The 12144-nt window shown below is 50.0% G+C and overlaps 1 protein-coding gene across 2 annotated transcripts in view; it reads right to left on the bottom strand.

Moving 5' to 3' along the window:
- SCLY (selenocysteine lyase) overlaps window positions 1-12144 on the bottom strand; it is a 30594-nt gene that overhangs the window by 13676 nt on the left and 4774 nt on the right. Inside the window, exons 2-6 of one of the 2 annotated variants that reach the window (XM_010862059.1) lie at window positions 10791-10927; window positions 8949-9049; window positions 4064-4244; window positions 520-647; window positions 175-339 (exon numbers count right to left, since the gene is read on the bottom strand). In XM_010862059.1, the coding sequence (XP_010860361.1) occupies window positions 175-339; window positions 520-647; window positions 4064-4244; window positions 8949-9049; window positions 10791-10839 (624 nt within the window). In that variant the 5' untranslated portion in view covers window positions 10840-10927. The remainder of the gene's footprint in view (window positions 1-174; window positions 340-519; window positions 648-4063; window positions 4245-8948; window positions 9050-10790; window positions 10928-12144) is intronic. The other variant, XM_010862058.1, reaches the window with a different exon arrangement.

Genomic DNA, 12144 nt, shown 5'->3' with positions numbered 1-12144 from the left:
CCTGGCCACAGGGCCACAGTCCGCCTGGCACCTTGACCCAGGGCCTTGCTGGGCAGGCACGCCAGGCACGCCAGGTGAGGGAGGGTGAGTGGTGCCCTAGGCTCTGGTCAGGGGTGAGCCTCACGGGTGTCGAGGAGCCTCCCTGCGGGAGGGCAGGGGGGCGGGCGGACGAACCTTGTGCCCCACGATGGTCAGGAAGTCCACGCCCAGGTCCCGCACGTCCACGCGCTGCTTCCCCAGGGCCTGGGCAGCATCCGTGTGCACAAGCACCCCCGGCAGCCCCCCTGCCACCCGCTGTTGGTTCAGGGCTCGGACTCGCCGGCTGATCTCGGGCACGGGCTGGAGAGGGGAGAGCAGACAGTGGGCGGTCACTTTGATTCCATGGAGACGGAGTCAAAGAAACGAGGAGCTGTGAGCGAGAGTGTGGCGGAAGTTCCCAGACTAAAGAATGGAGGAAAAGGGGAGTCCGGGCCAGAAGCCCGCGTCCCCGTCGGTCTCCCCAGGAGGACAGCGACTCACCATGATGACACCCGTCTCGTTGTTGGCCAGCATGATGGTCACCAGGCACGTGGCCGGGCGGACGGCCGCCAGGATGTCCTCAGCCTCCACCTGCCCGTTCACCTTGGACACGGGGACGAAGGTGACCTCTGAGGAGTAAGACACAAATGTGAGGTCAGCCCAACAAGGCCTCCTCTCTGGAATGGGACACAGTGAAAAAGCAATTTATTGTGAAGGTTCAGAAGACTCTGAAGGAACATGAGCCACTGTTTGTCAGCAGGCCCACAGACAGTGGCTTGCAGGCTTCACCAATGAGCCTCAGTGGTGGGGTCTCTGGGGACCCTCTGTTCTCCGCTGAGGGGCCTGTGAGCAGCTGAGACAGCTTGGTTCACAAGAGCATCTTGAGGTGCCAGCGACGTGACCTTCACTCACTCGGCGCTGACCCAGCCCTCCTTAAGCCCCTCCTGTACCTGGCACTGCCCCGGCGCTTAGACCCCTGCTACTGCACGTGGCAGACAGGCAGGGTGACTAAGCCCAGGTTTCGGGTGCAAAATGCTGAAGACGACACACCCACTTTCCCCTCAAGATCCCACTGAAACGAGAGAGCGGATATATTTCTCAACATGGGCAGCAACTTGTGGACGAGGAATTCTGAGCCATGCCCAGAATACACAGAGATGGTGGCATCAGGTTAATGCCAACAGGGAAACCCACCCAGGTTGTGGACAGGTGAAAACTAACTCCACAAAGAGTAGGAAAGGACCCAGAGGTCAGCTGAGTCCAGGTGCACACACGGAGAGCAGGGCGGGGGGCACCGACTGTGGAGGCAGGCAGAGGACCCCACCCCACACCCACAAGTGGGCGGCAGAGGCGCTGGCCTGGCCAGCAGGCCCAGGCGGGCTCCTGGCGTGGGGGTGGGAGGGGGCGGGGGGGCAGCAAGAGACGGCTGCTGCTGGTGCCTCCACTGTGGGACTCAGAGGGGAGCGAAGCAAAGGCTACTCCAGCCAGGAGTTTTGTCTCTTTACTACATACATGAACACCTGCTCCTCATCATCAGTCCTCAGGGAGATGCAGATTAAAGCCCGCCCATTAGAGCCACCTGATACCTGCTAGGATGGCTGTAATAAAAAACACTGACAGCAGACAAATGTTAGCAAGGACCCGGAGAAATCGGAAGCCCACCCGTACCCCAGGCACCAGCGGTGGGAAAGTAAAATGGGGCAACTCCTGTGGAATACAAAGGTTAGGGCTAAACAAGTAGAGCCTTTGAAAGGTGAAACACAGAATTACCATGAGACCCAGCAGTTCCACTCCTGAGAACTGCTGGATAGATACTCAAGAGAGATAGATACTGATAGATACTGATAGATACTCGAGAGAAACAAAAACATACATCCAGACAAACACTTCTGCACAAATGCTCCCAATGGCATTATTCATATTAATATCAAATGTTCATCAATGATGAACAGATAAAATGTGAATACCATTCAGCCATAACAAGGGATGAAGTATTGGCACAGACTACAATGCGGGTGAGCCTTGAAGACACGGTGCTATGTGAAAGCAGCCAATGACAAAGGCCACATATCCGATGATTCCCTCACATGACAGTCAGAATGGGCAAATCTCCAGAGACAACTCTGTGGACCAGCTTGCCCGGGGTGAGGGAAACAGTTACAGCTACAGGTAACGAGGTCCTTTGTGGGAACATGAAAGGCATCATAACTGATCGTGGTGATGGTCACACAACTCTGTGAATACACTTTAAAGAGACTGAAATGCACACTTCAAATGGGTTCAGGGTGTAGTGTGTGAGTTCCGTCTCCGTAAGCGGACATTCATGAAAGCAAACCCACTTGGGCGTGTGGAGGTGAGGGGTGGGAGACAGGCAAGGTCAAGTCCCCATTCACACCACGGAGTCGACAGACAGGTGCTTGAGTGATAAACCGAGAAATGGAGGTTATGTTTGTAAGCGCCTAAGTATTCAAGTGGAAGCAGCTAAAATGATAATACTGAGCGGGAGAAAGTATTGACGGCAAACTCGAGGGCGGCTGCCTCAGGACTAGGGCTGCTGGGGAAGAACCTTTGCTTTTCTTGAAGCCTTTCTGCAGATCTTTACATTATTTCTATCCCTGCGTGTCTATACTTTGTAAAAACTTGTGTAATTTTAAATGAGGTAACCTGTAACAGTAACTAATGACAATGCATTACATTGCCTTTCCCTGTACAGGTGCGACAGGGATGAAGAGGAACTAGTTTAAACAAGGAAGTCGGACCTGACTTGTTTGGTTAAAGTGGTCCTCTCAGGAAAGATCACAAAGAGAAAAACCTTTCCAGTAGTTGAACAGGAAAACAGTTGAATGGGAAAACCAGTAACAAGGCTCATAGTCAGACTGAGCAGTTCGGTCCCACTCCTTGTCCTTAAGATAAAAGCACTTTCCCTGCTTCCCCCCAGGTTTCCAGGAAGATCAGGTAATAAGGCGAACGCTGAACAGAAAAGCACTGTCTTATTCCAAGAAGAGTTCAACCTCAGCTGTTCTGAGAATGATGACTTTTAAAAACTGGTTTTGAAATACTAGTATTGACACCCTATGTCTCAGGATGCCACATCACAGGAAAAGTGGAGGAAGGACCGGAAGTGACCAGGGCCACTGCCACTGCTGAGCAAGCCCTACCTGCCCTCAGACCCCATGGGCAGGGGCACCTCCTGGGGGGCCCTGGACCACCCCTGCCCCTCACAGGGAGGCCCGAGCCTCCTCTGTGCCGAGAGAAGGGCTCCCAGCAGGAGGGCACTTGTTCTTGTTTTTGCCACCAGAAGTCATGTCTACTGCGTCCTTTTCCTTTCTACCAGAGGGAGGAAGCCAAGACTTAATGATTAAAATCAAAGAATGAAAACCACGAGTTAGCGTTTATAGATGTGCTACTAAATATGCATTTACTTATCGTGCACAAAGGGCTTCCCTGCTGGCTCCGTGGTAAAGAATCTGCCTGCGATGCAGCAGATGCGAATTTGATCCCTAAGTCAGGAAAATCCCCTGGAGGAGGAAATGGCAGCCCATTCCAGTATTCTTGCCTAGAGAATTCCACAGAGGAGCCTGGTAAGGCAGTCCATGGGGTTGCAAAGAGTTGGACACCACCACCATACCATGTAAAGAACGCAGAGTTCATGGTGAGCTGGGCTCTGGATTGAGCAAAGTGGTAATTCTTTCCAGGTCTTCAAGTCTTATGAGGCACTGGACTATGGGAGAGTAAGCAACTTGGCAACCGGGAGGTGGTGTGTGTGTGATCATACACAAGACTCTACGTATCATTAGATGATAAATGACCAGTTCCACACACTGATTATGGTGGTGTGTGTTTGTGTGTGTGTGTGATCACACACAAGAGTCTATGCACCATTCAGTGATAAATGACCTTTTCCACACACTGATCGATTTGTCCCTTGGGGAAAGTCTGGAAGAAGCACAGGCCGTGTAAGCGTCGAACCTCAGCACAGCCTGGCGGGCAGGTGCCAGAGGGCAGGTGGGCCACGTGGCCCCCGGGCCGGCCAGCGGTCACTCACCGGCCACGCGCTCCTCCCTGAGGTGCTCCAGCGGCAGGCGGATGGAGTCGTGCTCCACGGTGCAGGTGATGATGTGGGGCAGGGCCCCGTCCACCGGGCTGGGATGCCCGCCCGTGTCCCCGTTGGTGGCGTGGACTTTGTGGAAGTGCTTCACCACGGACTGGATTACTAAATTATTTGACTGCAGAGACAGAGTGGAAAGGTCACTTACAGTAACCACCCGAGGGGAGCCGTCGAGTGACAACCGCTCTCATTTGCAGTTTCTTTTCTGGCTAACGTGGGAAAAAATGGTCTCAAAGAAATTCAGCTCCTGAGCTGCGCCTTCTGAAAGACCCAAATACAAAGATCTGGGGCTTTTCAATTTTCAGAAATGTCAGAATTCACTTCTGGTGAATTCTGATTTTTGTTATTGTTGTTAAGCAACATTATACATTAAAATTTTTCTAAATCTGTTAAAAAAGCATATTTTGCCCAGGCACCCACCACTGGTGGGAGTGTGAACTGGCGCAACCCCTGTTAAGGGCCGCCTGGTGCATCCATCAAATAAGCCCTCTGACTCAGGAGGTCTACTTCCCGTACTTGATCCTACAGCTCCGCTTGCCCAGAAGCAAAGCGATGGACGTGAAGTTGATCAAGTACAAAGATGAAGCAGCAAAATCTTAGAAGCCCCTCAGTGTCTGTCAATACGGGGACTTGGTAAATAGCTACACATTGTCTAGTGGACGCCAAGCAGCTGTAGCATTGACGGACCGCTCACAGGCGGGTGCGCAGGCCTCAAAGGCACGCGTTAAGTGCAGGAAGGCAGCAGGCGCTGGGCGCAGCGCCCTGCAGTCTGTATAAAAAGGGCGAGACACACACTCACACCCCACTCCCCAGCACATCCTTCCTCGAAGAGGTAGAAAGGGAAGGAGAGAAGATAAAATCAGCTACACCCTTAGCTGCTTTTAAGGCAGAGACTGTCTCTGCAGGACTCGACAGAAACAGTGCTGGTCTCCTGTAGGGACAGGAAGTGGATAACTCAGGAGATGGGGTGGGAGATTTTTAAATCTTTTTCTCTTATTATTATTATTATAACAGTATTATTATGATTGTTCTCATCATTATTATTATATATGGGCTTCCCTGGTAGCTTAGCTGGTAAAGAATCTGCCTGCAATGCAGGAGACCTGGTTCGACTCCTGGCTTGGGAAGATCCTCAGGCCTGGAGAATTCCATGGACTGTATAGTCCATGGGGTTGCAAAGAGTTGGACACGACTGAGCGACTTTCACTTCACTCTTGTTATTAAATATAGCATACATACAGAAGAGCATAGGAATGTAAGTTTAATGAGAAAGTATGACAGTGAACATCTGAGTAACAGTGATCTGGATCAAGAGGAAAAACAGCCCCCACTTAGCCCCCCGCAATCACCACCTCCCCCACCCCAGCTGACCGCCACCCTGATTTGTATGGTACTCATTTTCCTGCTTGTCTTTACACGTTTCCTTCCTGTGTAAGCATTGCTAACTGATTTTGCTTATTTTGCCTCCTTCTGACCTTCTTTTTCTCAACTGAACATTGAACCTATTCAGGCGCCCGAAGGCACGGCCTGCAGGAAGGCAGGGGCTGTGAGGAGCCCGCACACTGTCACCCGCCGGGACTGAAAGGCTCTGAGTGTAAACAGGGGGCCCTGGGGGAGAATGAGGCAGGCAGTACAGGGACCCCAAGGCCCGAGACGCATCAACCTGGGTGGCTGGGGGGAGCGGGTCAGGATGGACGGCTTGGATGTACTTCTCTGAGTGGCGGGTGGTTCTTTATAAAGTCCCAGGTCACCCCCTTCTGAGAACACTGCTGCCCGCACAGCGATTCCTGGTCCAGAAAGGGGGGCCCTCGGGGGCCGCACACCTTGGGTCAGAGCTGATCGACCCACCGTGAACTGACAAAGGTGCCAGGCCGCCTCCACCCGCAGGTACCGAGGGGCACAGGACGCCATGCCGAGTGCCCCGGAGCTGCTGGAAACACGGCAGCCCCTGTGCGAACCAGCCGGTCACAACCGAAAACGCGCCTCGTGCCTTCAGGTCAACAGGCGGCTTGGCACCTGGCCCCAGACGAGATCAAGATGGCCCACAGGGCAGCTGGAGCGGTTGCTTACGGGCCATCAGGAGTCTGGACCTGGTGTGTGGGGGTGCTCACTGCCCAGGGGCCTGTAAGCAGCCCCCTGCCCCTAACCCGGCCCCTCCGGCGGGGGTCAGCTTAGTCTTGGGCTGGCACCCTCTGATCCACACCTGGGAGTGCTCTGGCTGCCGCAGGGCACCAGCTGGTACCCTCCACCTGGGACTGCCCCAGAGACATGAGCACGCATCCGTGCTGTTTGGAGGGACCGGTGGGCCACCCCTGGTCTCCGCTGTCACGAAGGTGGTATGAATGGCCCCACCTGCCCCTGGTGTCCACGTGGCCCGTTCTTCTCGGGGATGTCCCCAAGCGGAGCAGCTGGCTGACAGGGCGACACGGCCTCAGCTTCGCTGGGCAGTGCCTGCCCACCTTGAGCATGGTTTCCAGCCTGGGCCCCTGCCCGCCCTGTGCTCGATACCTCCTGCCATCGGACGTCTTACTTCTTCCATCCTGACGGGTGGGCAGAGGCGCCATGTTGCTGTTTACCTTGGATTCTGAACAGTTATGAGGCTGAGAACCGTTTCCCACGTAGAAACCACAAGGGCGTCTCCTTAGTGCGCGGTTTAACGCGTTTCTCGCCCGTTTCCTACCGGGTTGTCTGCAGGCATGTTCTGGATGTGAGTCTTCTGTCCGTTATTTGCGGCAAACATCTTTTCCCAACACCTGGCTGGGCTTCTGATTTCCCTCAGGGTTCACTGAGGAACTACAGTTTGCTTTGTGGTGGTGGGAGAATTTTTCAGTCTTTTATGGTTAAAGGTTTCTGTATTTTATTTAGGAAATCTTTCCTTCCTCAGCATCACAAGGGCCAGGGCTCGTCACGTGACAGGGCCCATTCAGGTACGGCCCTGTTTCTGGCCCGGTGCTTCTCATCGCCCTAAGACCATCTATCTTAATTCATAGAGCAATTCACTGCATTCTTAATCTTCAAGAAGTCTTGGCTATTCTTGGCATTTTGTATTTCCATATGGTGAGGCGCCATGAAAAAAGGAGTCAGAATTCTGACCGACATCGCACTGAATCCACAGATCTAAAGAGCTGACACACTTACATTGAGTCTTCCCATCTGTGAACATGATACACGCTCCAGTTATTCAGAACTTCTTTGAAGGCTCTCGGTAATAAATTCTATTCCTTTCCCAATGTGTGTGTGTATTGGAGCGGGGAGTGGTTTACAAAATCTTTTTTACTCGATTTATTTCCTAAGTATTTGACATTTTTTGGTACTCTGATAAATATGCATTGTGGCTGATACATAAAAATACACTTGATTTTCTTAATCTAATAACTTTGTTAAATTTACTTACTAATAATCTAGCTGCAGATTCTTTTTTTTTTAATGTGGACAGTCACATCACCTGTGAAAGACCTTCCTTTCCAATAAGGAAATGAGGTGGTGAGAATGACTGAGTAGAGGGCTTGATGCCATCACACTATCATTGAGAATCTTCTATCTGTTTAAAAAGAAATCCCTTTCAAATGGGTCAAACCTCACACTCCTTTTTTTCCAAAACTGGAGTATGGTTGATTTACAGTGTTGTGTTAGATTCAGGTGTACAGCAGAGGGATTGAGTTATACATACATAATTCTTTTTCAGATTTTTTTCCAATACAAGTTATTACCAGATATTGAATATAGCCCCCTGTGCTGTGCAATAGGTCTTTGTTGCTTATCTGTTTTATATATAGTAGTGTGTATATATTAATCCCAAACTCCTAACTTATCTCTCCTTGCCCCCGCTTCCCCTTTGGTAACCATAGCTTCTTTTCTAAGTCTGTGAGTCTACTTCTGTTTTATAAATCAGTTCATTTGGATCATTTTTTTTAAGATTCTATGTATAAGAGATATCATACAACACTTGTCTTTCTCCGAGTCACCTCACTCCGCATGCACTCATTTATACACCGAGTCTTCTTTATCCATCGTCTGTTGATGGACACTGAGGTCACTTCCCCGTCTTGGCTATTGTAAACAGTGCTGCTGTGAACACTGAGGTGCACGTACCTTTTTGAATTAGGGTTTTCACCTTTTCTGGGTATATGCCCAGGAGTGGGATTGCTGAATCATAGGGTAACTCTATTTTTAATTTTTAAGGCACCTCCATAGGGCTTCCCTGGTGGCTCAGATGGTAAAGAATCCGCCTGCAATGTGAGAGACCTGGGTTTAATACCTGGGTCAGGAAGATCTGGAGAGAGGAATGGCTACCCACTCCAGCGTTCTTGCCTGGAGAATTCTATGGATAGAGGAGCCTGGCGGGCTACAGTCCATGGGGTCCCAAAGAGTTGGACATGACTGAGTGACTAAGCAAACACACATACTGTTCTCCATAGTGGCTGCATCAATTTACATTCCCACCAACAGTGTAGGAGGGTTCCCTTTTCTCCATAACCTCTCCAGCATTTGTTGTTTATAGATGTTTTGATGATGGCCATTCTGACTGCAAACCTCTTAATAAGTAAACTTAGGATATAAAGGAATGATTCCAGGGCAAAATGATGGAGAAACTCTCTTTATTGAGACAGCAATGCAAAGCATGTTAATTCATATGTTAGGTAACAAATATCCTATCAGCCCCCTGGAATTCACTTATAGGATGAATGCTGCCTAATAATATCAGGCTAAGTTGCAAAATACCAGGACAAAGCATTACTCTTTCTTTAAAACACAATAATACCAAGAGGGTACCACCTCATATTTTTTTTTAATAAAGAACATGAGACTGTGGACTGTTTACCTCGGTGCCCCCCGAAGTGAAGATCACGTCCTGAGGCTGCCCACCTATCATCTTGGCGAGGTTCTCCCGGGCCGTGTTGATAATCTCCTTGGCCTTCCTACCTGGAGGAACCAAAGTGGAAATTCAGTAACTTTGCTGCACCAAATCCAATCAACACACATTTAAAGGAACGACCAGCCATAAGGGAGCAGGAGGGCTGAGTGGGTGGTTCTAGGACAACACGTGTTCACTACCGTGAGTGACAGCCTAGATGTCACGTGGCCAAGGGACAGCGGGAGGAGGCCAGCAAATCAGGGGAAGCTACTGAGACTCAAGGGACTTGGGAGGAGCTAGAAACAGCTGGGGGAGGAGGCCGGAGCCCTAAAACTCTGAGATGTGGCTTTCTTCTTACCCGATGCTACGAGAGAGGATCTGTGGCCATCTGCCCTGCTTCCCATTTGGGAAGATGGGAGAAGGAAAGGGTGGAGTAACAGACCACGCTGCAAAACAACAAAAGTAAGCAGAAACAGAACCCACGACTGCTCGACACAAAGCCCAGTGCCATATGTCACAGTGCAGGTCCCCTCGGTCACTAGAGAGGTCACCGCCCCAGGGACACATTTGCTTTCAAACCTGGGCTCAGAGCCCAGTTCACGGGAGAGCAGGCAGCAGGAACTGAGCTTCACGTGGTAGAGAAAGAAGGGCTCAGGGCACGAATTGTGGAGATGTCCATGACCATTCATACTTCGACTACAGACCAGTAGCCTCCAGACCTTTTGACCTCAGTCCTATTTATAAAAATACTTTTTTGAGCAGGTACCACTATAATAAATATGTAAATAAGAAAACACACATAAAGATAGAAATGTAAAAAATGCGGTAAAAATATATATACAAAGTCATCCACACACTACCTAAGACTACTGCGTTTTCATTACAAGTTAGGAAGGTCTGCGGTGTTTAGGAGACCCAGTCAGTTCAGTTAGTGATACTTGAAAGACTGTGATTAGCGTCAGTCAACATGGGCAGGAGCACCTCGGAGCTCCTCGGGCTTGCCGCTCGGGCCCGTCCACCTGCTCCCTCCCCATCCTGCCCCAGGATTCTGTTGAGAAGCCCCTCAGAGGAGCCTCTGGGCTGATCCTCGGCCCACCTTGCCTTCCCTCCCCACGTGGTGTGCGTGGTGTGCAGCAGCCTGCAGCCTTTCCCGAGGCACTGACAGACGCACTGACAGACCTTCCTCTAAGCGTTTCTTTTCTTTTTCCTTTTCAGAAGTGGGTTTCATAATTTACATACTGGTTTGCAAAAACTCCCCCTTCCACTCATCGACAAAGTCTTGGAGACCCTTCTTCATAAGGATTCATGGGGCTACCTCTCTACCGTCATGTGCCTATTAGAGCAGCTAAAATGAAAAGACTGGCCAGTCCAAGTGGTCAGGACGTTATGGAGGAAATGCAACTCTCATCCCGCCGGTGGGAACACAGAATGGTACAAGTGCTCTGGAGAGAGGGCAGAGGTTTCTTAAGAAGTCAATCTACACTTCCCATCTGATCCCACCATTCTGCTCCTAGGTATTTATGGTAAACATTGTTTACCCAGGAAAAAAGAGGCGATGACCATGACTCGTCCATCGACGACGTTCACAGCAGTGTTATTTTCAATTGCCAAGAACCGGATCAGCTCACACACCCACCAGCAGGTGAGAGCATGAACACGGCATAACAGAACACCACTTGGCAGGGAAGACAAACCAGCTGTGACAGTCACACAGGTCAACCTCAAGGTAACTACGCTGACGGAAAGAAGCCAGATGAAAACTGCTAAGATCCCATCTTCATACCGACACAAACAATGCCCACCGCTCACAGGGCAGGACGAGAGCCTCTTCCTGAGGGTTATTCCTAAACTTCTTCATGACAAATGCTTTTTATTAGCATTCAATTCTTTTCCACATTCTCCAGTTTATGCATGAGAAAGTTCAGTTTCTCTAGACGAAAAATTAGCTACAAGGCAAAGTCCAAAAGATTAATCAGAATACAAGTATAAAATAAACCAACAATGAAGTTAATGAATGACTAGTATCTGATTTTGAAAAGGCTTTTAGTTACCAAGTTTACTAAGCAAATGGACATGAAAACCCACAAAAGCCTGTAAATCTGTACACAAGTATTGCTAAGTCAGAGGCTTCCCTGGTGGCTCAGCAGTAAAGAACTTGTCTGCCAATGCAGGAGACCCAGGTTCCATCCTTGGGTCAGGAAGATCTCCTGGAAAAGGAAATGGCAACCCACTCCAGTACTCTTGCCTGAAAAATTTCATGGACTGAGGAGCCTGGCCGGCTACAGTCCATGGAGTTGCAAAGAGTCCGACATGACTTAGTGACTAAAACAACACTGCTAAGTCAATTCTAAAGGAAACCAACCCTGAATATTCATTGGAGGGACTGATGCTGAAGCTGAAGCTCCAATACTTTGGCCACCTGATGCGAAGAACCAACTCAACAGAAAAGACCCTGATGCTGGGAAAGATTGAAGGCAAAAGGAGAAGGTGACAGCAGAGGATGAGACGGTTGGATGGCATCACCGACTCAATGGACATGAATTTGAGCGAACTCCGGGACAGGGGCTTCCCTGATAGCTCAGCTGGTAAAGACTCTGCCTGCAATGCAGGAGATCCTGGTTTGATTCCTGGGTTGGGAAGATCTGCTGAAGAAGGGATAGGCTATACACTCCAGTATTCTTGGGCTTCCCTTATGGCTCAGCTGGTAAAGAATCCACCTGGAATGCGGGAGACCTGGGTTCAATCCCTGGGTTGGGAACATCCCCTGGAGAAGGGAAAGGCTACCCACTCCAGTATTCTGACCTGGAGAAATCCACGGACTGCACAGTGTACAGTCCATCAGTCCATGGGGTCGCAAAGAGTTGGACACGCCTGAGCAACTTATCATGCATGCAGCATGCATCCCTGATAAAACTGTAAATAAGAAGGCACAGCTTCAGCTCACCATCTGCAAAACACAATGTGACTCAGCCAAGTAACTACTGATCTAAAGCAAATTATTTTGCAGAACCTCCAACTTAAAGCTCTACATGGAAACAACAATAAATGAGAAACATATTTCCAACAGACTGTGGAAAATTCTTTAAGGGGTAGGAATACCAGACCACCTGATCTGCCTCCTGAGAAATCTGTATGCAGGTCAAGAAGCAACAGTTAGAACTGG

The sequence above is a fragment of the Bison bison genome, unplaced genomic scaffold (assembly GCF_000754665.1).
Source record: "Bison bison bison isolate TAMUID 2011002044 unplaced genomic scaffold, Bison_UMD1.0 scf7180017864475, whole genome shotgun sequence".
Taxonomy (NCBI): Eukaryota; Metazoa; Chordata; class Mammalia; order Artiodactyla; family Bovidae; genus Bison; species Bison bison.
The sequence above is the reverse complement of the archived record's forward strand: the minus strand, read 5'-3'. Positions and strand labels throughout refer to the sequence as shown.